This window comes from Hemibagrus wyckioides, linkage group LG08 (genome assembly GCF_019097595.1).
Source record: "Hemibagrus wyckioides isolate EC202008001 linkage group LG08, SWU_Hwy_1.0, whole genome shotgun sequence".
In the NCBI taxonomy this organism is placed as follows: Eukaryota; Metazoa; Chordata; class Actinopteri; order Siluriformes; family Bagridae; genus Hemibagrus; species Hemibagrus wyckioides.
The window spans coordinates 3,690,234-3,713,391 of record NC_080717.1 but is presented as its reverse complement, the minus strand read 5'-3'; the positions used below and the strand labels follow the sequence as shown (position 1 = coordinate 3,713,391).

Here is a 23,158-nt window from a genome sequence, read left to right as displayed (position 1 = left end):
AATATAAATCTATAAAAATATATTTTATGTCATATGCAACTCCACCATGACACAGAGACTCTAGCACATGCCATTCATAACCTCTTGACTGAACTATTTCAATGTGCTTATGGAAACTTTTAGCTTGAACTTATAATATAAACCTGCAGCTTGAAGTTTCTATAAACAACAAAACAGTTATAAAGCTCATAAATAAACAGACCACACCCCTTCTTTAACTTTATAATTACATATAGGGTAAAAATGTCCATTCAGCATTATTATGCTATTATAGCAGCATCATTCACAATGATGAATATTTTAATTCCTTTCAAAACTTTTCAAGAAAGCCCTTTACACTGCCTTTGAGAGAATAGGTCATATGTCAGTGAATGTTTTTACATTGATTTAGCTTAAATATTGAGCAGACGATTATAATAAGGTTGTTAACAGGAATCTAAGTAGCCGGAGTGTGAATCACTTCAGAATAAACAGTATCTTCAGCTTGTCCTCTTTTTATTCTTCCACTTTTAGTTTTTCTTTCAGTGAAACTCAGCGCAGCGTAATTCAGCTCCACAGCATCACGGCCCTGCAGGAGCAGATAATCGCTAACATAAAGACGAGTGTACGATTTTGTTGCTATGTGTATACACAGTTCCTGATTTCTTACCTGAGTGTGTGTTTGCTCTATCAAAGCACCTTGTGGAAGTTTCACTGTAGAAGAAAAGCAATGTTTAGGACTGGAGCTGTGCTAAAATATACACGTGTTTGCATTTATTTTGTCACTAGCTTATATACAACAAAAATGCACTGAACCAAAGAACTTCAATTTCCTTTAACGGATGGGTGTTTAAGGTCAATACTATTTTAATGTTAGTCCAGATCTTAATGAAAACTTACCTGTGTGTCGTTTTTTACTGTATAAAACAGCTTGAGCACAATTCATTACCAGACACACTGTCAACGCTACAGCTAGGCAGATCACCACAGAATCAGATCCCTCTGTAGATAAGTAAACGCCACAATGATGAATATTGTAGTCATTGTAGAACCATGGTGAAATTTAAACTTAAACAAAGCAAAACGCAGTTCCACGCTTACTGAATTGTTGCTCATTGAATGTATTCTCAGCCGGCTGTACTGGTGTTCCATTCCCAATTACAATCTTCCCACACAGGGCCACAGCGCAGTAGTAAGTTCCAGTATCATTGAGGCTGAGGATGTTCTTGGTGAAGTTGTACACACAGGTGTGTGTAGAAGAGCCGCTCTCACACTGATGGCTGCTGTTGTGATGAGTGTAAATGATTTGAGGATGGGATTGTGGTGGAGCAGCTCTGAACCAGAGCACTTGGAGTTCTGTTGCTCTGCTCTCAGAGAGAACCGAGCACTGCAGAGTCACTGAGGCTCCTGCAGGAACCGAGTCCGACATCCCGTGCTGCAACACCGACACTTTTACATCTCTGTCATCTGGTCAGTGGGATACAGATGGAGTAAAAATCTAAATGATTAAAGTTCATTTAATTGTTGAATAGATATATCTATGACCTAATGAAAAAAATGTATATATATATACACTATATTGCCAAAAGTATTCGCTCACCTGCCTTGACTCGCATATGAACTTAAGTGACATCCCATTCCTAATCCATAGGGTTCAATATGACGTCGGTCCACCCTTTGCAGCTATAACAGCTTCAACTCTTCTGGGAAGGCTGTCCACAAGGTTTAGGAGTGTGTTTATGGGAATTTTTGACCATTCTTCCAGAAGCGCATTTGTGAGGTCACACACTGATGATGGACGAGAAGGCCTGGCTCTCAGTCTCCGCTCTAATTCATCCCAAAGGTGTTCTATCGGGTTGAGGTCAGGACTCTGTGCAGGCCAGTCAAGTTCCTCCACACCAGACTCTGTCATCCATGTCTTTATGGACCTTGCTTTGGTCACTGGTGCACAGTCATGTTGGAAGAGGAAGGGGCCAGCTCCAAACTGTTCCCACAAAGTTGGGAGCATGGAATTGTCCAGAATGTCTTGGTATGCTGAAGCATTCAGAGTTCCTTTCACTGGAACTAAGGGGCCAAGCCCAGCTCCTGAAAAACAACCCCACACCATAATCCCCCCTCCACCAAACTTTACACTTGGCACAATGCAGTCAGACAAGTACCGTTCTCCTGGCAACCACCAAACCCAGACTCGTCCATCAGATTGCCAGATGGAGAAGTGCGATTCGTCACTCCAGAGAACGCGTCTCCACTGCTCTAGAGTCCAGTGGCGGCGTGCTTTACACCACTGCATCCGACGCTTTGCATTGCACTTGGTGATGTATGGCTTGGATGCAGCTGCTCGGCCATGGAAACCCATTCCATGAAGCTCTCTGCGCACTGTTCTTGAGCTAATCTGAAGGCCACATGAAGTTTGGAGGTCTGTAGCGATTGACTCTGCAGAAAGTTGGCGACCTCTTCGCACTATGCGCCTCAGCATCCGCTGACCCCGCTCCGTCAGTTTACGTGGCCTACCACTTCGTGGCTGAGTTGCTGTCGTTCCCAAACACTTCCACGTTCTTATAATACAGCTGACAGTTGACTGTGGAATATTTAGGAGTGAGGAAATTTCACGACTGGATTTGTTGCACAGGTGGCATCCTATCACAGTTCCACGCTGGAATTCACTGAGCTCCTGAGAGCGACCCATTCTTTCACAAATGTTTGTAAAAACAGTCTGCATGCCTAGGTGCTTGATTTTATACACCTGTGGCCATGGAACTGATTGGAACACCTGATTCTGATTATTTGGATGGGTGAGCGAATACTTTTGGCAATATAGTGTATATATATTTAAACACACACACACACAAATTGTGAATAAATACAGCTCAAAGAAGGGAAGTGGATTAGATTTTAAAAATAATGGAAGAAGCAAAAATTATATATTACATAAAATATATTGCTATAAATAATTACTTTATAATTGCTTAAAATAATATAAAATTTTATAGAAAGATACGTCTAAGCTTTGTGACCGAAGATTTTTGATGTTTGTCTTGTAGGAAGGAGTATAGAGAATGTGTGTATGTAGTAAAAGTTAAGTGTTGTCATTAGTTTCCAATTCAATTGAAAAATGGTTATAAAGGATATTAATCTGAAACGTCCTGTTCCTCTAAAAAAAACGTACACTTTATATTTATCTCATACACTATCTGTAAATAAAGGATACTGTTGTTGTTTTCTGCATTAAATGTATACAGTTTGTGTGTGTGTGTGTGTGTGTGTGAGAGAGAGAGAGAGAGAGAGAGAGATTACCTGTTACACCTACAAATGTCCCTCTAAAAAATTCCGATTTGCCCCAGGTATAAAATCCACAGAAATACAGTCCTTCATCAGATTTAGTTGTGTTTACAATTGTCAATGAAAAGGTTTTCATGATGGTCTCTGTTTTAAACCTTAAGGAGTCGAACTCAGATGAAGTTTTTGTGTCCTTAATTGCTATATTTCTACCCACTTCCTGGGGCATCTCTCCAAATGCTTGCTTGTACCAAACCACAAGGTCTTTAGTGTATGTATCTTGAATTGTGCAGTTCAGAGTAAGACATTCTCCAGACTTCACAGAGACAAATGATGGTCGGTTAAAATCCACAGCATGAGCTGGAACTAGAAAATCAATTCAAGTCAGATCCAGTGCAACAAAAAGAAAGAAAAAAAAGAGAATGAAGTCTTAGCCAGTTAAAAACTTAATAACCAACAATAACATATTTAAATGAAAACACTTACAGATTATGTTAAGAGATAAAACAGTAATCCAGAGTGGAACCATCTTCATAAATGACATGATATTTGGGTCGAGGTGTTCGAAAGGATTTTTCAGACCAAACCACTGAGAATTTTATACTGGAGACTTTCATCTCATTGGCTGAAACAAGTCACATGATCACTTTAAATTTCCATTCGACCTACATGCGTGTTTGTAACTCAGTTTGGTCAGCAGAAGGGAAGTCAGTGGTGAAAAGTGTACCAAGAAACGTATTCAGAGAAAAGTGTTGAGATTGTCTAATCCTTCACCTTGAGTTTTACTACACTGAAAAAAATGCACCATAGATGGTTTAATTGGACAATGATTCTATCTATCTATCTATCTATCTATCTATCTATCTATCTATCTATCTATCTATCTATCTATCTATCTATCTATCTATCTATCTATAAGTAAATTGATAAACTTGGATAGGAGATAAAAATGAAGGAATAAACCATATTTTAGGTTGTCAGTGAAATACTCATCATATATTTACACCTTATTTTATGCAGTATAACAACACAAGTAACAAAATGATCATAATCAATTCATTCAGCTTGGGTTACCCTATATGTAGAGTTTTACACACTATCCTCATGTCCATGTGGGTTTCCTCTGGGTTCACTGGTTTCCTCCTTTCTCCTAAACACATGCTGTTGCTATAAATGCTATAAGGATGCTATAAATACAGTTTATATTCCCAGCTCATGTCCAGTGTTCCTGGGATAGAATCGAGATCAACCATGACCCTGACTAAGATAAAGCGCATACTAAAATGGATGAATGAATGCAGGAAGTGGTCTTGGACCCTCTATTGATATTTACACCGATCAGCCATAACATTGAGAGGTGAAGTGGCAGCAAGTGAACATTTTGTCCTCAAAGTTGATGTTAGAAGCAGAAAAAATGTAAAGTGTAAGGATTTAAGCGAGTTTGACAGAAGGTCAAATTGTGATGGCTAGACCACTGGATCAGAGCATCTCCAAAACTGCAGCGCTTAAGGGGTGTTCCCGGTCTGCAGTGGTCAGTATCTATCAAAAGTGGTCCAAGGAAGGAACAGTGGTGAACCACCATCATGGGCAGCCAAGGCTGGAGTGAGTGAATGAGTGAATGCTGACCCATGTGATCCAATCCAACAGACGAGCTATTGTTTCTCAAATTGCTGAAGAAGGTAATGCTAGTCTTGATAGATAGGTGTGAGAATACACAGTGCATCACAGTTTGTTGCATATGTGGCTGCATAGCTGCAGACCAGTCAAGGTGCCCAGGTAGTCATAATATTTTGCCTGGTCGGTGTATGTGCCAGGTTTTGACTGAAGAATGGACATCCCCTGGCTTGGTGGATACAGTTTAGAAGAAGTTGAACCTCAACATACACAAAGTAATATCTGGGATATGTACCAACCTGTTAGAGATTGATTTCTGGGATGAATATGTGTGGAAAACTGACTTTTACAGAACTATAAGTATTAAGTCATGCCGTTTGGTTTTACCAACACCCTTGTGTTTTTCCAACATGCTGCTTACTTCTTGGACAGTGTTTCACTTTTAAAGTGCAGTCTACAGTTACACAAAATCTTGGCTTGGTTTCCAGATTTATGCTTCTGTGACTATACACCTACACACCACTGTTCAACTCTTCATCTCCATGCCATATAGAACAATACATCACATATTCTTCTGCTGTTCTGTGTACTTACCCTACTTCCAGTGTATACAAGTTACATATAGACAATCAAGCCTATTATTTTCATTTTCAATTACTTACAGAGAGTGGTAGCTTGACCAGAATAATTGACAGTATAAATTTGTGATTTATGAGATGTTGCATAGTAGAAAACAATACGAGCTATCTGAGTAAAGATATACACAGACAATTACAATAAAAAAAAAATGAACAAAAATAATGATTATTATCTAAATACCATGGAGTTTTAGGACTTCAGAATAAACTGGATCTTTTAAGGTTGCACTTCCATGGTTATGTTTTCTTCTGTTTTATTTTATTTATTTATTTTTTGATGATGTGAAAACACCTTTACATTCATTTGACTCAAACATTGCTTTTAAATACTGTAAATAATTTTTATAATAATTAGCAATACAATGTAACAGCAATCTAAGTAGCAGGAGTGTATGTCACATCAGAATAAACAGTATCTTGATGATGTCTTTTTTTGGCTCTTCCACTTTGAATTTTCCTCTCACTGAAATTTAGAGCAGCGTAATTCAGCTCCACAGCATCACGGCCCTGCAGTGAGACACAGAGTTCAGAAATAAAACACGCTTTTTAGGACTATATTTTATTCTGTATATACACAGAGCCTGATTAGTTACCTGATTGTTTGCTTTCTCCATTAATGAACCTTGTAGATGTCTCACTGTAGGGGAAAGAGTAGCTTTTATGACAGGATTTATGCTTGATGTACTTGCATTTGTATTTATTTTTAATATCTTGCAATAGCTTATTTACAACAAAAATGTACCAAGAGTTTGACCCAATGTATAGGATTATTATTATTAAAAAATATATATATATATATTTTAAACGATGTTCAATTGGATATAATAAACCTCAGCTCAATTTTTTTTTTTGACAGTAGAATAAAAGCCTACCTGTGTTTTGTTTCTTACAGTATAAAACAACTTGAGCACAATTTGCTACCACACACACTGCCAATGCTACGGCAAGGCAGATCACTACAGAATCTGATCCCTCTGTAGATAAATAAACATGATGAATATTGTTGATTGTAGAACCATGGTGAAATTTAAAATATTTACAACTAAAACCAAGCAAATGATACAAAGAACAGTTACACACTTACTGAAACGTTGCTCAGTGAACTTATTCACACCTATATGTACTTGTGTCCCGTTCCCAAATATGATCTTCCCACACAGGGCCACAGCGCAGTAGTAAGTTCCAGTATCACTGAGGCTGAGGATGTTCTTGGTGAAGTTGTACACACAGGTGTGTGTAGAAGAGCCGCTCTCACACTGATGGCTGCTGTTGTGATGAGTGTAAATGATTTGAGGATGGGATTGTGGTGGAGCAGCTCTGAACCAGAGCACTTGGAGTTCTGCTGCTCTGTTCTCAGAGAGAACCGAGCACTGCAGAGTCACTGAGGCTCCTGCAGGAACCGAGTCCGACATGCCGCGCTGCAACACTGACACTTTTACATCTCTGTCATCTGTTCAGTGGGATATAGAAATTGTAGATTTGGGTTGCAATTATTTATACACTGAAATCAAAATTTACTTATTAATACTCTTAAACTTATAAAAGCCTTATGAAAATATGAAATATGTACAGTTCTTTACAAAAACAAAAACATTAGCAAAATAAGCAATGTATATATATATATATATATTATAATGTCAAAGGCGAAAAAACAAATGTTAGAAATTAAACATAAAAATGTAATAAATTATTTAACCTTTTTAACCAGTACAGGGGTAAATGGATTAGGGACATCAATTTCAATCAGATTTCAACAAAGGAAAGATGTTCAAGCTGTTAGTCTGATCTAAAATGAGTCAGGACTTTCAGTGTGTTTTAGAAGTGTTTTTCCCTCTGTTGGAGAACCTTACACAGAATTTTACTAGTTGAAGAACAAATTTGAGCTGCTTTTTAGATGATCAAGCACTTGAAGCATCTTAGAGAACAGAAATGGGTTTGATATCAACATTTACTTTGAAGATACAAATTTTTGTTTTTTGGGAACATTTCTAGTAATATATCGCCCCTAGTAGGCTATAGAAAAACAAAACACTTATGAAACTCTACAGATTAAATTCCTGAGTGTCTATTTTTAAGTGAGCTTCATATTAACCACCACTGAGGCATGGGACATGAAAGGCATTCAGTGATGAACATGGTCACAATAAGACAGGAGAAAATTCAATAATTTTAGCCTTCATTCATAAAAATTCACATAAAAGAAGAGTATTAATCATTATTCATGAAATAGCAAATGATATAACAAAAGAATATATTTATGTATATTGTTATATTCATATTTTATCATTCTTTTCAACACTAACTGTATGTCTTGTGGGATGGGAGTGTAAGTGTAATTTTAATTACAATTTTAATTTTATTTCCAAAATAAATTATTTTATATATTCATTATAAAAAATACACAAGAAAAAAATTATTCATCTATAATACCAAACTACAAAAATAATTAACAAACAGAATTTGGCAGCAAGTATATTTAGACACACAAAAAGTGTATTTTTTTTATATATGTATGACATTTTTAACATTTAACATAACATTTCTTATTTACATATTACATATTAATGATAATATAAGCACCAGTAATTTTGTCATGGAAACTGTAACACATCTACAACCATGATTTTAATAAAGGCAGCGATTCTTGCCTTCAGATTATATAATAAAGTCAGAATTTGGTATTCAGAAATATTTTATGTGTTAACTTTTTTCTAAAATGGAACAATTCCAATATTTATACACAACTGACTATCTATATTGAAATGAAAAGAAAAATTTCTAAAGATAATTTTTAACACTCTGTATATACGTTTATATTGTGTGTGTGTGTGTGTGTGTGTGATTTACCTGTCACGGCTACAAATGTTCCATTGGAAAACTTTAATTTGCCCCAACTATATACTCCACAGAAATACAGTCCTTCATCAGCTTTGTTGGTCCGAAGAATTGTTAAAGAAATGCCATTCAAGATCTCATCTACTTTAAATCCTGAGCTGAACTCAGGTGACATTTGGGTGTCTTTAAGTCCTGTTGTTTTCCCCACTTCCCGAGGCATCTGTCCAAATTTTTGCTTGTACCAAACCATAAGTTCTTTAATGTGTTGATCTCGAAATGTGCAGTTCAGAGTAAGACGTTCTCCAGACTTCACTGAGACAAATGATGATGGGTTAAAATCCTCAGCATAGGCTGGAACTAGAACATCAATTCAAGTCAGATCCAGTGCGACTGATGATTTATACATGAACAAACATTATAATAATAAATTTAAATTTAAAAAAAAGTATAAGACTTACATATTTCAAGAAATAACACAATCCAGAGTGGAGCCATTCCCTTAAATGACATGATCTTTGGGTCGAGGTGTTGAAAGAATTTAGAGACCAAACCTCTGAGAATTTCATACTGGAGACTTTCATCTCATTGGCTGGAACAAGTCACATGTTCACTTTAAATTTCCATTCCACCTACATGTTTGTTTGTAACTGGCAAGCAGAAGGGAAGTGAGTGGTGAAGAGTGCACCAAGAAACATATTCACATCGAAGTGTTTAGACTTTACATTTTCAGTGTTATCAATAAAATAAATTTAAAAAATAAAAGCATAGCTGAATATTTCATTGGCCAACAATACATCTGCTGTATATTTAATCATTTAACAGTAAAAGGACACAGTCCTGTCTCAGATCCGTCTATACGGTAATACCTCACAGAGCCGTGTCATACGATTCGTGGCTTCATTGATCAGAGGAATTTTCTTTGGAACCTAACTAATTTGCATCCGCAAATTTTTTGCAATCCCGCAAAATCCTGCAAAAGTGTTTACGGCTAATTTCATGGCCATTTATACATTTTCATGCTTTTTAATGCGAAATTATTAAGAAAAATTTAGTTTATTAATTTAGTAATATAAATATAAAAGTAAAATCAACAAAATATATAATATATAAATAAAATATAAATGTTATTTTAATGATATCGAACGTCGCCAATATCACATACGTGCAGTGCAGCCATTACGACGTTGGAAGTAGCCAATCAAAGAGCAGTTTCACCTAACTGCTGATTGGCTGGTAGCTAGGATGCTTTGTATGCGTGATGTCATGGTTAATAAGTGATCTCAGTGATTTTTCCTTGTTTTTTTATACAGGTGATACTGTACTCTATTTTTACGTCAAACATTTATTTCTTTTTTAAGGGTAATGTATTAAGCTAACTTTTAAATGAAATTAAAGTGTTTTGGGAGCATGATTGGGATAATATTTAAGGTTTAAATTCTAAAAATAAGCATTTACAGTACAGTATTAGCATTTTTAGTGACTCCACCGCACATCCGCAAAACCTTGACATTCACAATGCGTCCTGGAACATAACCTCGCGGATGTGTGATGTATTACTGTACTGACACCAGTAGCTTGGGTTCCAGTCTTGGTAATGTCTAACACACTGTTTAAATCTTAACAGTGTAAAATCATAGCTCGCTAATTTCCGTAATTTATTCAGCAAGGTCCTGTCATACAGCATATTTTATCATTTGTGAGGCGAGATTTGAGGTTTCACCCCCATGAAATAATACATTCTAGGCAAAAACACATACAGTCTGTCTTGTTACATACATGTAATAGAATTAATATTGTGTTGCTCATTATTTGTTCCACAAAGATCTACAAAGTCAGCATTAGCATATTTAACCATCTAAGATGTCAAACAAACACATTCTTTAATATGTTTCATCATATTTTATTGGCTACCAGCTGCTACAATGAGAAACAGGATTAATCAGGACTGCACATTTTCCCCATTCTCTAGGATGGCTACTAGACACGTAGCTACACTCTGAGCTCAGAGATATCAAGGTGACAGTAGAGAGGAAGTCTGTGTTCATGGGTGGGAGTGTAAATAAGAGATGAAGGAAATCTGACTGAATGTATGCATGCACGGAGGTGGAAAGTGGCATGAAGTTAGCAGTCATCCAGCTTAGAGCGGCCAACGCTTACCATTTCATCAGGCCAACCTAAGCAACAGCATGTGTAATCACCACAAGGAGCACTTTGAACACCACAGAACGCAGCGGCGTCAACATTTCTAGCATTTGGCAGTCACCCTTTATCCAGAGCGACTTACATGTTACCTCTTATTATACAACTGAGCAATTGAGCCTTAAGGGCCTTGCTCAGTGACCCAGCAGTGGTGGCTTGGTGGTCTTGGGATTCAAAGTCACAACCTTCCAGTTAGTAGTTCAATGCCTTAACCACTAAGCTACCACATCCTCAACTGCTGCTTTATATCCTCATCCAGGTTGGGAGACATCACAAAGCTCCCAGAGCTGAAATGGATGCATTATATCCGAGACATTATATGGAGAGCTGTGCATGCCAAACAAAAATGTGAGTCGTCCTTTGTAATGTATGGACACGGATGCATGCACTTTCTGAACGATTGCTCGCCATCTTTCCTAATTTTTTATATACATCTTCTTTTCTAGACAGATGGGACAAACAATTGGCACAAACATAAACACAGCACTTCCTGAAGACAAAGAAGCTGGAGTAATGTGCTGGCACACCCCGCTTTGTCACATGACCTACCTGAGCTGTGATTTCACACAGACACAGTCTCAGCAAAGATGCATTCCCCTAACATCTGCCATGATGCAATGTCGAGTTCCCTCAAAAGTGAACGGAATTCTACACCATGGAAGGGAATTAAGAGTACCATGTCATACCACTGGGATTTATAAACATGCCTTTGCATGAAGTTCACACTGATTTCTGATGAAGACCTGATGTTAAATATCAAGTTATACAGTATATTCAGATGAACTTATTTCGTTCCACTGGAAAAAGCTTTATTCTGAGGCTAGGTGTTATTATTTATAATCACACTCTCCAGTGTCACCCAAATGAGTGAGTCTGGTTCTTATGAATGTTTCTTCTTCATATCGTCTCTGTTAGTATTTCCTCAACATGGTTGCTTCTGGCTTGCTCATTAAGGTGAATATTAATTTTAATTTCAAAATCTTTATTCTAGATTTTTATATTTCTGCTTTTAGACAATGTCCATTGTCCAAGTGCTATCCAAATAAAACTGAACTGAATAATGAAATGAATAACTTACACAGGAATACAGAATATCACTGTACGTGTGTACGATAGTGATGAAAGAAACCTTCTGTTACTGTGTTATACAGAACAGGCTTTAATTTTTATTCATGTTTTTGTTAACTGTAGTCTTGGGGTAGACTTTGCTTGGGCAGGTTGCCAGTGTTTCCATAGCAAGGAGGTAAAATTTGTAAATGTTAAAGCCACCTCTGTTCAAGGGATCTGAAAGTGGGTGGTTTAAGGTGGAGACTGTTCCTACTCTCTCAGCCTTCTTCTCAACCTCAAACCACAAACTTCTTCCACTTACAGAATCAGAGAAGACAACAACAGTTATGTACTCTTATGTACTCGTTATTACTCTTTTATGTACATTTATTACTGATGAATGTGTATAGACTTTAATGAAAAAAGCAGGAAATACAGACAAGGTATTACTTTGTTCTGAAAAATAAAATGTAAATCTTTGCCGATTTACTCAGTACTGCAAACAAATCTTTTTTTGTTTTGTTTTGTTTTTAAATCAAGTGTTTCCTGACAAGCAGATCTTATAAAAGTTCTGACATTGCAAAAAAATCCAGATCATTTGAAATCAGCATCACCATTTTATTAGCGTAGAAGTAAAGCAATATTATTCATGAACAGGAAAAAAAAATAAAGAATACAAATTCTATTACATTTCTACATATATATGTAGAAAATATTTTAATTAACTGTGGAAGATTTCATTTCGGAGTATACACTTTTGTGAAATTGAGCTTGATTTTCTCTCACTCGTTTACTTTTTCTTTCTGTAAAGTTTAAAGCAGCATAATTCAGCTCCACAGTGTCACAGTCCTAAACAAACAAATAAATAAATGAATGAATAAATAAATACAGTAGTCATAACAAATCTGATGACTATATATATATATATATATATATATATTATGCTGTAGAACTATAATATTAGAATTTTTGACTCATTAACGATGATTATTACATTTACTGAAATGCTACAGTATATCTAGCAAGAATAATAACCCATTAACTATGAAAAGAAAAGTTAAAAGTATGAAAAGTTAAGTACAAATATTATATTGTAAAAGGAAATCATCACCATCATCATGGTTATAATCCTGAGTCATTTCCTGTAGCAAGTGAACAAAGTACCTGCGTGTTCGTTTTCTTAGTGTTTGTAATAGCACCATGTTGTCTTCTCTCTGGAATATATAACAACAGATAACAGAACAGATTTGACTCACTCTGCACAAAGATCTGACACTGCTAACATTTTCTTTTTGCAAAGCATTATATTGAACACTCACCTGTGTTGTGTTGTTGACAGTTTTTCCTTTTACAGAGTAAAACAGTTTGAACAGAGATCAGAATCCCACACATTACCAACGCTGTTCCCAGACAGATCACCACAGGATTATAAGCTGTTGCTTTGAGAGACAAACAAACAAAAAAGTTATTGTCTGCATATGAACATGTAATATGAGCACCAAGAAATAAAACATAGCATGACGCATAACATAATATTAACAAGATTTTTGTATCTATAAAACCCAAATAATAGTCACAAATTGTTCACCAACCAGAGTTCTTCAGCTGTACTGGTGTCCCATTCCCAATTACGATCTTCCCACACAGGGCCACAGCGCAGTAGTAAGTTCCAGTATCACTGAGGCTGAGGATGTTCTTGGTGAAGTTGTACACACAGGTGTGTGTAGAAGAGCCGCTCTCACACTGATGGCTGCTGTTGTGATGAGTGTAAATGATTTGAGGATGGGATTGTGGTGGAGCAGCTCTGAACCAGAGCACTTGGAGTTCTGCTGCTCTGCTCTCAGAGAGAACCGAGCACTGCAGAGTGACTGAGGCTCCTGCAGGAACCGAGTCCGACATGCCGTGCTGCAACACCGACACTTTTACATCTCTGTCATCTGGTCAGTGCGATATAGACAGAGTGAGAGCTTAGTTTTTGGTGTTTGGTGGCAGGAAACTGTGGTACCCAAAAGAAATCAATCAACACAGACACAGGGCAAACATAATACACAGATTTAAAATAATAAATACTACGTTTATTTTAGTCGATAGCAAAATACTATACATTACAAATCACACACACTAACCCATGACTAGAAATCATTCTGATTACAGATTAGTCTGCGATTTAAAGCTTTTAATTTCACCCTAATTTCACAGTTCACTACAAGAACTCAAACATTCATGAGTCTATACTGGAAAAAATACCCACAAGGCTTGAATACACCTTGGATACACTTTGGACCTTGAAGATTTATCACAGAAAGACATACACACACTCCTTCACAAGTACGGCTGATTTATCCTCACGCACTGAGCTAGAATGGTTTTGAGAGGTGAGAGAAAACTGTAGAATCCAGAAGAAATCCACAGTGAGAACATGCCTTAGAGCCTTAACACATTAACCACTGGGGTTGTATTCTGAAGTTTCTTTGGAAAAATGTGCCAAGCGCAATTGTACCAATAAATTCAAATAAAATATGAAAAGATCTTAATGTCATGTAAAGAACATAAATGATATAACAAATTTCCAATGAACTGTTTGATTAAATAGATCTTATATCTAAAATATCTATACTACTATACCTAGCAACTAATCTTAAGACCTAGGAACTTATTAATGTAAAGGGCAGTAATGTAAAATCTATCTATCTATCTATCTATCTATCTATCTATCTATCTATCTATCTATCTATCTATCTATCTAAAGATTTTCTTTTAGGAAAATATCTCACAAAGTATTTGATAGATTTTTGCAGCCAATTTCAACCAATTGGACCTTTCATAATGAACAATTTCCATAGGGCCCTTTTTAATAGATTAAGAGGTAAAATGCTGTATCTACATTCTTTAGATTTTTTCTCTCTTTAGATTTGAGTACAATCAGACTCAAAGCACAAATTGAGTGCACAAATTTCTGCACATCTTCATAACAGTCAAATTGTACAGAAAAGATTCAGTTCATTACCTGTTACAGCCAGGAAAGTTCCATTAGAAAGTGTAAAATTCACCCAGCTTAATATCCCACAGAAGTAAAGTCCTCCATCTTCTCTTTTAATTCGTGGAATTGTCAGAGAAACGGCATTATCGATCGTCTCTATTAAAAATCCCGACGTCTCAAACTCGGGGGAAATTTTGATTTCTTTATATGTTGCTCTTTCTCCCACTTTTTGAGGCATCGCTCCAATCATTTGTTTAAACCAAAGCACCCGATCTATACTATTAGCCTTCACAAACGGGCAGTTAAGAGAAACTCTTTCTCCAAACTTCACAGTGAGAATTGATATTCCGGAAAGATCCATAGTTTGTACTGGGGCTGAAAATAAGTACAGTTTTATTTAATACAACAAACTGGATTACATTTTAAAATAAATAGAAACAAGAAGAGTTCCTCAGCTATAATCCTTTAAAAACTTACATATTAAGCAAAGAGATAAGACAAGACTTCTGAGTGCAGACATCTTCAGAGATGAAATGACATTCATGTTGAGCATGTCAGTGTAGCCAAATGAGAAAGCACCAAGTATTTTGTACTGGATACTTTCATCTGATTGGCTGCTCATCACAGGTTCTCTGTGTAGATGGAAAATGTTTTCCTTTCCATCTACTGGTTTCTATTTTGGTAACATCGCTTGCTCACTAGCTCAAAGCTCGAGCTCGAGTCATAGGTGAAAAGTCCATGTAGTAGGATGTAATAGAAACAACTGGAAAAAAGTTGAAAGAAATATACTAGAATACTATATTAATTGAAAAAAGTGAACATTTCCTGTTTGCTGCTGTTTAGTGCCACACCCTTTAGTGCTTCTTAAGGAGTTCAAATCTGCTGAAGATGCTATGTACACTCATTTATAGAGATTTATTCCTTTTTATTTAGCAATGAAATACTATTAAAACATTATCATATTTTTTAAACTATGGACATTTATTATGTCCAGGTTTATTTATGAGATATCTTAATTTCTTGACAAAAATATACTAATAGCGTCTAATGATATCTATTTGGAATCTTTTTTTCCCCTCATCCTTTAATGTCTTATTCGCCATGCTAATGCTGCATAAACAATAGACAGAAGCAATGGGTGAATGATTTCATTTTTATAGAAACGTTTAATTACTTTCATGCAAATAAAATCACAGAAACTCTTTGTAAATGATACGTTTTGAAATCGCTCGATACAGGTTCACTTTAGCAAGTCTTTTTATACAGTATGTAAATTTACACAAATTCAGAGGCAAAATACAAGGTACTAATTTGTTTTTCCCCCAAGATAACTGTATTTCCATGTGAAATGATCCTGAAAACAGTTTGTGAATAAACCCGATCATCTGAATTTTCAGACCCCAGAGATGGCTGCAGTAGCAGGAAGGGCTTTGTTTTAAAAATTAGAGGTAACGATTGCAAATTGTGAGCAACATCATGGGCAGAAATAGGTAGAAGGACAGTTGAATAACAAACAGAACAAAAAAACACGATCAATTACCAGATAAATCTGCATAGGAAAACATGGTATGTCAGGTGAACAGGAACAATATTTCGTGTGTGTGATGTTTGTGTGTGTGTGTGTGTGTTTGTTTGTGAGAGTTAACTGAGAGATGCAGTGGTGTCCTTCCTGAATTAATCCATAGCATCATTATGACGCTACCGCAGTAGATACCAATCAACCGTTAAATAGCAAAGTAAAACAGAAATTATTCTACAGTATTTCACACCTCACAAGGAATAGTCCATTTTATTATGGTTACTCTTCTCAATAAAGACATTCTTGATGACATATGCAGCAAACTGCAATCTCCGGGAGACGCAGCAACCAAAATGAGATGCAGTGAATATAGAAACAATGTATAACAATGTATATATATATATATAATTTAGTTTGTGCGGTTTGCTGCATCTGACTACTCCAATTATCCAATCAAAGTACAGCAGGTCCTCGATTTACGTCGTCCTCAACCTACTGCGTTTCGTGGTTAGGTCGCCATTTCCCATAAATTTACTAAGAAAGTCTTGTTCCATTATTCCGATGTATGCCATTTGCGATGTTAAAACAAATTTCACGCGGGAACAAGTTGGCGAGCGGAGTGGACGAATACGTCGTCACGTGGTGCTATACGAGGAAGACAGCTTTGTTTACATCCGCTGGTGTAGGTGAGTGACATAGGTACTTATGTACAGTATGTGAGTTCCGACTTACGGCGAAAATCGCGTTATGTCGTGCCGTAGGAACGGAATTCTGACGTAAGTCGAGGACCCCTTGTATGGGAAATTGCTGACGTAATCGTATGCCTGCTAGATGGCCCCAGTGACCCCAACTCGAAATCTGATAATGGAACAATTTCATTGCCACTTATTTTAAGATACGGGCACCTGCACTATTTATTCTGAAGGCTTTAAGGCAGATTTCTTTCACCCTGGTGACACATGATGTCAGCCACTAGCTGAAATATGATTGGAGTGCCATTGTCACTCATGGCACACAGATTGCTTGAAGATAGTGGCTGTGTTTTTAAAGCTGAAACACTTTCTCCTGAAACTCAGGGCCTACCTTCGGTGGTCCCATTCATCAATTATTAGGGCTGTGTTTGTGCCCTTTGTTCAGATTGGTACAACAGATCTTGTCCTAAGTAGAGACCAGATTTCTTTTGCTGCTCTGCTCATGGGTGTCATAGCCAGGGTGCATCATGATTGAGTCCATATGTTACTTATGGATCTTTACTGGACCACCTGAGTCTGACTAATTTCCCCTTTTCTACAGTGCTTCTTGGGAGATTCCAATCAAGAGGAACCTCTCTCAGATGCAGGGGTTGATTTTCCACCACCAGACCATGTCTTCCCTCCTGGGACCTCTCAGTGGTTCTGGAGGGGCAGCTCTAACACTTTGAGTCAATGGAGTCAGCCTCTGAGAAGTTTCTGACCATGGAAATGGCTCTGCTATTAGCCTTGGCCTCCCTAAGAAAGTTGGCCCCTCCTGCCAAGAGTCTGCTTTTGGCATGGTCAAGGTTGCCCTGCATCTCAGGGTGGGATATGCATGTGAAAAGCCAAGTTATAGCCAGTTGTAGCGGGTCTTCTGCCCTCTGCCCCACAAGTAGTGGCTATCTACGAAGCCTATAGGGCATGCTGTATGTACACTTCAGTCATCCTTGCTTCCTTCAGACAAGTATAAGCTGGAGTAATGTGACATAGATGCCCTTTTAAGGGTTACTGGTGCACTCTGTTTCTTCACATGACCTACCCAAGTTGATACATTAGGGTGATTTCACACAGAGCTTCAGACACAACCTCAGCAAAGAAGCGTTCCCATAGCTTCAGCCATGGGAGTTCCCCACTCAGGTGACCAGGGTACAAACGTTACACCTGGTGCTCAATAACTGTGACAGTTGAGAATTAAACAAAATAAAAACAATAAGTTTCTACTTTTGGAATACTTAGGAATACATGGCATTGCAAGCACTATTTATTTATTTATTTATTTATTTATTTATTATCAGGAAAGAAACACTACAAATATGAAAACAATTAACATGAGAAACTCATTGACATCTACTATCTAAGACACAGTAGAGTAAATCACTTCCGAATACACATTATCATGAGCTCGTTCTGTCTTTTTACTTTTTTTAAGAATTTGCAAGGCAGCATAATTCAGCTCCACAGCATCACGGCCCTGTGGGAATGGATATGAGAGATTCTTTTAAAATATTATGTGTACAGTGTAGGTCAGTGATGGGAATATTAGCAAATTGTAACATTTAGCCTTATTTGAGCTGTATTAGTTTTTAAGCTAATGTAATTCAGACAAGAAATGATCAGAAATGATCACGTGTTTTTTTCTATTTTGAGGTTTAGGTCATTTCTAACAGAAATAGTATCACTGACTGAACTCGGTGTTCAACATAAGTTTTCAGGAAGCTTGTTCACAATCACTTAAATTCCAATAGCTGAATACAATAAATCCCAATCAAATAAGGCTTTTCTAATTGTGAAACCAAAAAGCAAAATAATTGAAATAATAAGGCTACTACTGCTACTATTAAGAAGCAGAAGAAAAAGAAGAATCTCAGCATTAGTTACCTGATTTGATGTTTTATTTACCATATGTTCTTGAGATTTTCCTGTCGAGAGAAAATATGTTGATGTTGAGATCCATAAATATATATATGTTTCTGATGCTGAATTCAGAAAAATTCAGTTTTGACAAAGTAAATAAATAAATAAATAAATACATATATACATAAATAAAATTTGCCTATAGTGTGCTTGGCATCTCAGAATTAATCATACAAAATGTACATTACCAAAAACCCTGGAAACAAAAATTCAGAAAAAAAGTCTGTCTGAAAAAATTATTTTAGTTAGAAAAGGGACTGCTTCAAAAAACACACAGTAGGCCATGAATAAATTCAGGTATAGAAAATATATGTGTTTGACATACAAACAGTATATGTGTTTGACATACAAACCTTTCAGGAAATATATTTTTTGTCAAAAGAAAATGTAAAAATTTCATCATGTGAAGTGTTTCCTCAGCTCACCACAGATATAAGAATTGTTCATATTATTTGAAAAGCGTCTATACAAAATAATGAAGACTCACCACTGAAATATTCACGGTTTCTCCCTTTATAGGTAACGATATGAGCAAAGAGCACAACCACACACATTCCCAAAGCTACAGCGAGGAAGATCACTACAGGATCCTTAGACTCTTCCGTAGCACAAACATTAAAAAATCATAACATTAAACATGTATGTTATGCTGTATATCACTTATTATGCTGATATTGACTATATTTAAAAATGTTGTCATGTTACCAATCAGAAAAAAAGAAGAAAATTTATTATTGCATATTTTGATTAAGTGAAGGTGTTCTTACCCAGCTGTACTTGTGTCCCGTTCCCAAATATGATCTTCCCACACAGGGCCACAGCGCAGTAGTAAGTTCCAGTATCACTGAGGCTGAGGATGTTCTTGGTGAAGGTGTACACACAGGTGTGTGTAGAAGAGCCGCTCTCACACTGATGGCTGCTGTTGTGATGAGTGTAAATGATTTGAGGATGGGATTGTGGTGGAGCAGCTCTGAACCAGAGCACTTGGAGTTCTGCTGCTCTGCTCTCAGAGAGAACCGAGCACTGCAGAGTCACTGAGGCTCCTGCAGGAACCGAGTCCGACATGCCGTGCTGCCACACTGACACTTTTACATCTTCATTACCTGTTAATAATATACAGCACATTATTTCAGTTATACTAAAATTCATATTGCCATGGATTGGCGGAAAAGTGCATTTAGATGAAACACGTGTGAAAAGCAACTAGAACTACATCAGAAACAAACTAAACAAGTATGAAACATTAAACCAAACCGTAAAATTACAATAAAAATACACCTACAACACACAAGTATTATTCAGTTAGTAAACATATGATGGTTGATTAAATTAGCAGTGTACATTACATTTTTTTACCTCTGACTGCTAAAAATGTTCCATTTCCAAACCTCGTTAAAAATTTTCTATATCCACAGTAATACATGGCTTCATCTGATGGTTCCACGTGAGCGATTTTTAAATGGTATTTCCTTTTTTCTTCATTGATGTTGAATTTCGGTGGCTTGAACTCATTTTCATAACTGGATTCATGTTGGACTGCGACTATTATGCGAGGCTCGTGTCCGATTTTTTGCTGATACCAAACGACGTATCCAGAGATATCATTTTCCAGTGTAAAGCAGCGCAGAGTCACGTTATCACCAACATCAGCAGCGATCAGTGGGTCAGGCTGAGAGATATCATTGTTCTCTGTAGAATCTAATATCAAGAAATAAAGAATGAATAATTAAGAAGTGTGCTAAAACTGCATTCTAAACAATAATTCAAAAGATAATCCTTATTCTGTGACCGACTTACCGACTTTATTAAAAATCATGAAAGTAATCCACATCAGTATCATCATCATCATCATCATCATCATCATCTACAGTCTGAGGTCTGAGTCTCTTCTTGCTACACTGTCAGATGATCAAACTGAGCACATCTCACTTAGATCCAATGGTTTATGATGTGAAACTGTGACACCACAGAGTGAGTTATCTGACTGTGGTCATTAGTGCTGTCCCTGGCAGGTGTATGGAATAACACCTAGAAACTTTTGAAAAATTTATTGAATCATTGATTGATTGATTGATTGATTGATTGATTCTTTCTTTCTTTCATTCATTCATTCATTCATTCATTCATTCATTCATTCATTTCTTAAGAAAAAGCAGTAGAAAACTTAAAACTTGTGTTTTTGCACCAAAGTATTACCACTGTTTATCTGGAATAGCATTAACAAATTATAAACACTATTACTATTTAATTCAAATGTTTTGGGATTCTTTTTCATATAAAAGAGTTGCATAGATGTTCATAACAGTGCTAAGTTTCATATTAATGTCACTTTAACCCCTTAAAAGAGTCATAGGGTTACAGAGATCCAGGATGCAGGCTTTAACATAATCCTAGAAAAACTTTGCAGATTTGGTCACCTTGCATTTTATAATCAATCTAACGGAATTATTTTGAAGCTCTTATACCTGGTAGCACGTGCAGTTTGTGTCCAGCATATGTGTGTGTGTGTCAGTGTAAAGTACTAACACCCCCCCACCCCACCTGTGTATCTAGGTGTGAAAGAGGCTGTGTGTGTGTGTGTGTGTGTTGTGGCTCTTTCTGTGTGTGGGTGTGAGTTAATTTCTCTGTCTTGTGTCCATTGGGTGAAGCTCGGTCTTGTAGTGATGATGATATGTGAAATGTGAAAAAGACAAGTGCAGTGATGTATATGTGACAAATAAAGACAACTTAACTCTTGTCCTAAAGATCATAAACCACTGCAAGCTCATTCTTCCTTCTAATTGCTGACCAACATCTCTCCTACACCAACAGTATAAGGAATCTGATGCTAACTAGTGCATTAAGAATTTTATTGCAAATTCCATATGAACTATATTTCCTGGAGTATCTGAGAATCCAGGATTTCACTAAACCCAGATAATCCAGGCCTATACTTACTTATAGGCCTATACTTTCCTTCCAGATTTTCTGCCTGGCAGGAGCCAAGAGTTCCAGAGTTTTCCCTCACATTAATTTGTTCATAAATGATTTTTAAAAAGCTGCTGTGAGACCAAGTGAATATAAACCTCTGTTATTTTAGTTTAGGAATAAAAAAACCTAAGGAAGGATGAAGCATTAGTTCTTACAGTCCTCCAGTAGTTCAATATAGAATTAAACTGCAGATTTATTTTATCAGCACAATAGAAATGCTAATATGGCTTGTGAAAAGATCACACTGGGGAAATGAAAAGCAAAAGTGAAATGAACAGCAGGTGAAAACAGTCTAAATGAAAGAGAAATTAGTGCGAGAGAGAGAGAGAGAGAGAGAGAGAGAGAGAGAGAGAGAGAGAAATCCGGACTGGATTCAGATTGTGGATTCATGGTGGCTTCTGTAATGACACTGGATTCAAACGTGGTCCTCAATAAGAGACTAGGTTTTTACATTTTTGATAGAATTTTATTTTCATGCACATGAATGAAACTTAATTCATTACATTGTTATTCAGGCCAGCAGTAAAGCTCCACAATATTTAGTGTATCTCATGTTTGTTTAATTGATGTAGCCACATAACATTTTATATCTAGGCCTAAACACTGACTTCAATTTTTTACTCAACAATAAATTTTATTTATTTATTTATTTATTTATTTATTTATTTATTTATTTATTTATTTGATAAATAACATGAGACCACACTATTAAACAATAAAAAAAAGAAAAGAAAAGAAAAGAAAAGAAAAGAAGAAGAAATGATACCTTAAACATTGATTTTTTTTTTTCTGATTCATGATCATGTCTGTGTGGATGTGGGTGGAGTTTTATTCAGGCCTTAATGTGGCTCCTCCTTCAGCACTGTGTGACCCTAACCAATCACATTCTCTCACACTCTCTCTCTCTCTCTCTCTCTCTCTCTCTCTCTGTCACTCTCTCTCATTTCACCCCCCCCACCCACCCACACACACACACACAGACATAGCTATGTTGCTGAGAATTAACAGCACACACTGACATATTAAAGGATTTATCATTATATATAATAAGTGTTTTAAACCTTTTCTGGATTTTTGTATACTGTACATGACCATGTCTGAGGTCATTTATGAAGGACATATATAAATGCTTTTACAAGCTAAATATATTATTATTAAGTTTAATAAAATTGTGGTAGTTAAGCTAAATGCATACAAACTGCACTGAATCTAAAATATTGTATATCTACAGTAAGTGTCTTAAAAGTAATATCACAACAGTTTTTTATGTAGTGTGTTTGTGTGTGTGGGGGGGGGATTATTCATTTGAATATTTTAAAATATATGAAAAGGCATTCTGAGAAAATAATCATGATATATTTGTCAAAAAGAAAACATTTAAACACAAACAATATGCACATTATATATGTGTGTATGCGCATGTGTACATATGTATGTGTGTGTGTGTGTGTGTGTG

At 36.4% G+C, this 23,158-nt stretch overlaps 4 protein-coding genes across 7 annotated transcripts; all 4 read right to left on the bottom strand.

Moving 5' to 3' along the window:
• Positions 1-243: 243 nt before the first annotated feature.
• On the bottom strand, positions 244-1,408 carry LOC131358352 (uncharacterized). Its single transcript, XM_058398061.1, has 4 exons — positions 1,081-1,408; positions 880-981; positions 650-693; positions 244-568 (listed from the first exon to the last, which is right to left on the bottom strand). The coding sequence occupies exons 1-4, from the start codon at positions 1,406-1,408 to the stop codon at positions 437-439; spliced, it is 606 nt and encodes a 201-aa protein (XP_058254044.1). The 3' UTR covers positions 244-436.
• A 4,071-nt stretch (positions 1,409-5,479) lies between these two features.
• Positions 5,480-8,866, bottom strand: LOC131358343 (uncharacterized). Its single transcript, XM_058398050.1, has 6 exons — positions 8,801-8,866; positions 8,355-8,699; positions 6,592-6,957; positions 6,380-6,481; positions 6,101-6,144; positions 5,480-6,014 (listed from the first exon to the last, which is right to left on the bottom strand). Exons 1-6 carry the CDS (start codon positions 8,850-8,852, stop codon positions 5,883-5,885), a joined length of 1,041 nt encoding a protein of 346 aa, XP_058254033.1. The 5' UTR covers positions 8,853-8,866; the 3' UTR covers positions 5,480-5,882.
• A 3,352-nt stretch (positions 8,867-12,218) lies between these two features.
• On the bottom strand, positions 12,219-15,113 carry LOC131357516 (uncharacterized). The gene is made up of 6 exons (XM_058396500.1): positions 15,046-15,113; positions 14,596-14,943; positions 13,181-13,525; positions 12,908-13,027; positions 12,753-12,802; positions 12,219-12,437 (listed from the first exon to the last, which is right to left on the bottom strand). Exons 1-6 carry the CDS (start codon positions 15,110-15,112, stop codon positions 12,306-12,308), a joined length of 1,062 nt encoding a protein of 353 aa, XP_058252483.1. The 5' UTR covers position 15,113; the 3' UTR covers positions 12,219-12,305.
• A 3,014-nt stretch (positions 15,114-18,127) lies between these two features.
• On the bottom strand, positions 18,128-20,666 carry LOC131357518 (uncharacterized). 4 transcript variants are annotated; one of them, XM_058396502.1, is made up of 6 exons: positions 20,530-20,666; positions 20,089-20,430; positions 19,500-19,835; positions 19,220-19,330; positions 18,697-18,737; positions 18,128-18,289 (listed from the first exon to the last, which is right to left on the bottom strand). In XM_058396502.1, exons 1-6 carry the CDS (start codon positions 20,594-20,596, stop codon positions 18,173-18,175), a joined length of 1,014 nt encoding a protein of 337 aa, XP_058252485.1. In that variant the 5' UTR covers positions 20,597-20,666; the 3' UTR covers positions 18,128-18,172. The 4 variants fall into 4 exon arrangements, with proteins under 4 accessions (XP_058252485.1, XP_058252487.1, XP_058252484.1 ...); XM_058396504.1 differs by lacking the exon at positions 19,220-19,330; XM_058396501.1 differs by having other exon boundaries at positions 18,153-18,737.
• Positions 20,667-23,158: the final 2,492 nt, after the last annotated feature.

Coding starts and splice junctions, on each gene's coding strand:
- LOC131358352 (XM_058398061.1), bottom strand. CDS start 1,408: ATGTCGGACTCGGTTCCTGCAGGAGCCTCAGTGACTCTGCAGTGCTCG. Junction 982..1,080: donor ATTCAATGAGCAACAATTCA/GTAAGCGTGGAA, acceptor ACTTATCTACAG/AGGGATCTGATTCTGTGGTG. Junction 694..879: donor CAGTAAAAAACGACACACAG/GTAAGTTTTCAT, acceptor TTTCTTCTACAG/TGAAACTTCCACAAGGTGCT.
- LOC131358343 (XM_058398050.1), bottom strand. CDS start 8,852: ATGTCATTTAAGGGAATGGCTCCACTCTGGATTGTGTTATTTCTTGAA. Junction 6,958..8,354: donor AACATTTGTAGCCGTGACAG/GTAAATCACACA, acceptor CCCACTGAACAG/ATGACAGAGATGTAAAAGTG. Junction 6,145..6,379: donor CTGTAAGAAACAAAACACAG/GTAGGCTTTTAT, acceptor TTTCCCCTACAG/TGAGACATCTACAAGGTTCA.
- LOC131357516 (XM_058396500.1), bottom strand. CDS start 15,112: ATGAATGTCATTTCATCTCTGAAGATGTCTGCACTCAGAAGTCTTGTC. Junction 14,944..15,045: donor CTTATCTCTTTGCTTAATAT/GTAAGTTTTTAA, acceptor ACTTATTTTCAG/CCCCAGTACAAACTATGGAT. Junction 13,526..14,595: donor AACTTTCCTGGCTGTAACAG/GTAATGAACTGA, acceptor CGCACTGACCAG/ATGACAGAGATGTAAAAGTG.
- LOC131357518 (XM_058396501.1), bottom strand. CDS start 20,596: ATGATGATGATGATGATGATGATGATGATACTGATGTGGATTACTTTC. Junction 19,836..20,088: donor AACATTTTTAGCAGTCAGAG/GTAAAAAAATGT, acceptor TATTATTAACAG/GTAATGAAGATGTAAAAGTG. Junction 19,331..19,499: donor CGGGACACAAGTACAGCTGG/GTAAGAACACCT, acceptor GTGCTACGGAAG/AGTCTAAGGATCCTGTAGTG.